Consider the following 4,407-nt stretch of genomic DNA (forward strand, 5'->3'; position numbering starts at 1 on the left):
CCTCCTCCTCCTCTCTCTCTCTCTCTCTCTCTCTCTCTCTCTCTCTCTCTCTCTCTCTCTTTCTTTCTCTCTCTCTCTCTCTTCTCCGCGAATGTCTCCGAATGCCTTCGCATCTACGTCGGAAGCTCCGCGTCAATTATGTTCGTCAAGAGAGGAAACGTCGAGCAAATTCTTCTCGCTCTATGGCATTGATCCTTCTCGAAAGTCTCGAGTTAGGGAAGCGAACCAACGTTTATTCCGACCATAATTTAGAACGGAGGACAGTAGTAGAAAACAGCGATATTTTATTCTCTCAAACTCTAATTTTACTAAAAACAAATAACTTATTCGTAAACTATATTAGTTATTTGCGTAAGTATTTATTTTGTAAAATTTCCTAGAGCGTTCACTCGGACGCAATCGTAACTCTTTGATAGGATTCTATTCTTATAAAATTCTAAAAGAACTTGAAAATGTGGGATGAGAAGTATTGCTTGTTGTCTTGCGAAGAAATGGAGAAGAGATAGCTGTCTTCTTCGTGACGTCTTGCAAAAGCATGACGTGCGGGCTCTCGAGCCTTCGCACACCGATTATCTCCATTCGGCAGATCCGCCGAGGCGTCTCGGCTCGAGTCCCGGCTTTCGAACGAGCCTCGGCTTAACTCGGTTGTTGTGAATAAGTAAGCGAAGTGTTGCGAAGTGCTGCAGAAGTTAGGCAAACCCCCAGGCGCGCGCGGCTGGGGTGGCTCGAATTAAATTGTTATACGGATGAGCTGCCACGAGGAATACTCGAGCAAGCGACTTTACCGTCGCCGCCGACGTCGGCGCCGCCGGGTGTGAATGTTTAATTACCGGCTTTCATTATTGTTAATAAAATAATAGCACCGCTAGAGGGGGTTCCGCGGAAGCGAGACCACACTTTGACGCGGCGTGAATCGGAACTTGTTTCGTCGGCGAAATATTTTCTGGAATTCCGCCAATCATTAAAAAATTATGATTAATATGATTTTAATCCTTAATACTGTTAATTTAAATTTAAATAAAAGATCCTTTTTGTGAGAAAGAAAATTATCAAATCGATGGTGTCATTATATTTGTGTTCTTACCTGTGATTGCATTGTTGACAAGCGAAGCACTCCAAGTGGTAAACATTGGTCCTTGCGCGCATCACCATCTCGAAAGCTGGAATTACTTTGCTGCACGCTGCGCAGTGACCGGTATTTCCGAAGAGTCTATTAAAAAAAAAAGAGGCATGATTTAACACTCTTATTTTTTTAGCTTTGACCATATATATAAAAGCTCTTTCAATTTATTGCACTCTCTTGGAAAAAAAACGGTAATAAAGTTCAATGGAAAACTAATAAAATTTTGAAATTGTTATAAATAAATATTAACTTTTTTAGTTTTTTGTTAGAATGTTTACGTCAATGGTTTGTGGAGGTATTTATACTTCTGACCAAGGCTATACGTATTACACAAGGTATTATATATCAAGTAATTATGTACGCGAAACAATACTTTTTATGTTGTATTAAATTAAAATCATGATATTCTTATATCGTGCAATTAAACATCATAAAATATTATTGGGAAGGAGAGTAACTTTTGCCATGACGCAAGAAAAGTCGTTCTTTCGATGACGAAAACGAACGAGAAGTTTCACCCTGTGCGCGACGGAAACCAATAAGCTTACGGGCACCGCGAATATACCGTCTTCAAATATTAGGCCATTAATAAAGGCCACAATGTTTCGACGGTGCGTGTTCCTCGTGCGGACGCCACCACCTGCGCATATTCCCTCGGGACTCCGTAATCTCAACATAGTTTATTTGCTCTCACTCGTGTTTATATGGGATGTGGATGTATTCAATAAGGGAAATTCATCTGTAAAATTCGATTTGTTGCCGCTACCCGCCTCGATTTCCTCTCCCTTTTGCAATAGCATCTTTCGTCAATCTGTCTGTCTGTTTACTGACTCGGGATGCGCAACGCTGTATTGAATACACAAAAATCTTGTTGAAAAGATTTTTGTGAGGAACTGGTTGATCGATTAAATTGTTTGTTCATTATTTACCGTAAATAATCTCTTTTGCAGAGGATAAGATTGGCCTTGGTGTAGAGCGTCGAACCGACTTCGCCAAGTCTGCAATCGCAACATCCACATTTCAAGCAGTCTTCGTGCCAAAACATGTCCAATGCTTTCAGAAGATATCTGTTTAAGAAAAGTTATTATCTGATAGTGAATAGAAAATACAAATGTGATTAAACTTATAAAATATGCTTTTAGATTTTCAAGATTAGATTAGATTTATAAAATTTAGACTTCTCTCCGGAAAATTTATTTAATATGTTTATCTACGATTTGATCATTAATGCAATAATAACACATTAAATATTATGATTTTAATATAATGATTTGTCACAACTTAAATTTGAAGAATTGAATGATATTATCGGTTAACAGATTTTTTTTAGAAAAGAAAGAATTTTACTAATGCTACTCAATGTAAGTTCAGTTTGTTTTATATGTGACAAGAGATTTCTTTATGTAACGATTTTATATAATAAAAATATATAATATTTATAATTTATAAATATATAATATCATTATATAATAATATTATATAATTGAATGTAGATTTCTTCTATTCTGCAACTACATTAAGTAGCGTGCATTCATCATTTTTAATTATAATTGCACATTTCTATTTGCTTCAAGTATCAATTGCAAATTTTGTCAACACAGGTTTCCTGTGGTTCACTTCTCATTAAGAAAAAATGCATTTAATCACTTAGTTCACTTCTGCGACTTCCGGGGTTGGACAGACATTAGGATCGACCGTTGAACGAACCGTTCCTACGATTAACGTTCTTTCAAGGTAGGATGTGAAACATACCATGTAGCGTTCCTTCGTTGCGTCACGCAAACGAAGCGGAACACTTACCTCTCCGTAATCGCCTTTCCACAACCCGCGCATTCCTGTTGAGTGGCCCCGTTCTTGCCCGGTTCGCTCTTGCTCCCATCCATAGTCATTTTATCGCCTGCAACATGATACAGAAATGTTGGTTTAATCGCCATCGTACAAACACATGCGTCGTATAAACTATTTTGTGGAATTTATGTTCAACACATTCAAATTTTATTCAGGAAACATATTGAGAGTGCGATATCTTGTCAGGTTTGATATTACAACACAATTAAGAGAAGAAATTAAGCGAAGAAAACCGTATATTCAGTCAAAGCGGATCTTGGTATTTAATAATATTTTTTGAGTGAATCTCACAATTTCCAGTTTAAATTCTTATTCCAGTTACTTCAAATTCTTTATAGTGTGTTAAAATGCTATAAATATCTATTTTATTAAATTGTTAATTTATGCATGATATTCCGATTTCAGTTTAAAACTGTGTTTCAAGAACGATAAATCAGTGCGCAATTTACTTGAACCGAAAATTATAAAAGTCACACAAAATGTTATTAAATATCAAGATCTATTTTGATCGAATACGCCTTTCTTCACTTAACTGTGTCGTGTGAAACGAACATTTTTCGATCAAACTATAATAAATTTTAATTTGGGTGTTATATTTATTTATCTTTGGTATATCGGTTTTATTCTGACGATTGATTAATGGATAACAGTTACTTTAATATCATTTATCTATTATAAAAACTATTTTTTATGTCATTATTTAGATTTAAAAGCCGGAGCAGCCGGAAAATCTCGGATCGACTTTCGGCTGCAATCGCCGTCGTTCAGGATAGAATGAGTAATCGCGTTCGCGTGCTTTTAACAAGTTTCACCGGCATCTGGCACTAGAATGTCGGCTTGTCTATGAGTAATTAGAGTTACGGCTTGAGAATTTAACGGCGCGGTTAGTGCCATCTGTGTCCACCTCGTTCGGTCCGTTCGGGCGTGTAGCCTTCCTCATCCCCCGGGAAACCCTCCCGCATCGGAGCGTTCTGTCCTCTTTCTCGCGATGTGGTCAGAGTTTAGAATCGAATTAGTTTGACCCTCCCACACTTCTCTCTTCCTCCACTTATTGCACGTTTAAGCACCACCGGTTCCGAAACAACTCAGCGATTCGGGTAGCCGACCGCTGTCCATGCTTTGGATAAACATTAGGTATCCCTTCGAAGAGCTACGGTGTTCTTTTAAGTGTATAATAGTATAACGCTTGCATAGACTGCACAGAAAAAAAATAGTGTTCTTTCCACCGAATCGACAGGAACAAATTTTCCGTAAATGTTATTATTCCAGAGAACGTTTTCCGGAAGATGCGATATCTTTAATTGAATGTAGGGGAGACTGTGGTTCACACACACACACACACACACACACACACACACACACACACACACACACACACACACACACACACACACACACACACACACACACACACACACACACACACACACACACAC

At 37.9% G+C, this 4,407-nt stretch overlaps 1 protein-coding gene across 1 annotated transcript in view; it reads right to left on the reverse strand.

Moving 5' to 3' along the window:
- The window catches only part of LOC105627265 (LIM domain only protein 3-like), a 54,045-nt gene extending 51,033 nt beyond the window's left edge, over positions 1-3,012 (reverse strand). Inside the window, exons 1-3 of the mRNA XM_012208555.1 lie at positions 2,924-3,012; positions 2,053-2,190; positions 1,085-1,210 (exon numbers count right to left, since the gene is read on the reverse strand). Coding sequence (XP_012063945.1) covers positions 1,085-1,210; positions 2,053-2,190; positions 2,924-3,012 — 353 coding nt within the window. The remainder of the gene's footprint in view (positions 1-1,084; positions 1,211-2,052; positions 2,191-2,923) is intronic.
- Between the last annotated feature and the right edge of the window lie 1,395 nt (positions 3,013-4,407).

This window comes from Atta cephalotes (assembly GCF_000143395.1).
Source record: "Atta cephalotes unplaced genomic scaffold scaffold00001, whole genome shotgun sequence".
NCBI classification, from domain to species: Eukaryota; Metazoa; Arthropoda; class Insecta; order Hymenoptera; family Formicidae; genus Atta; species Atta cephalotes.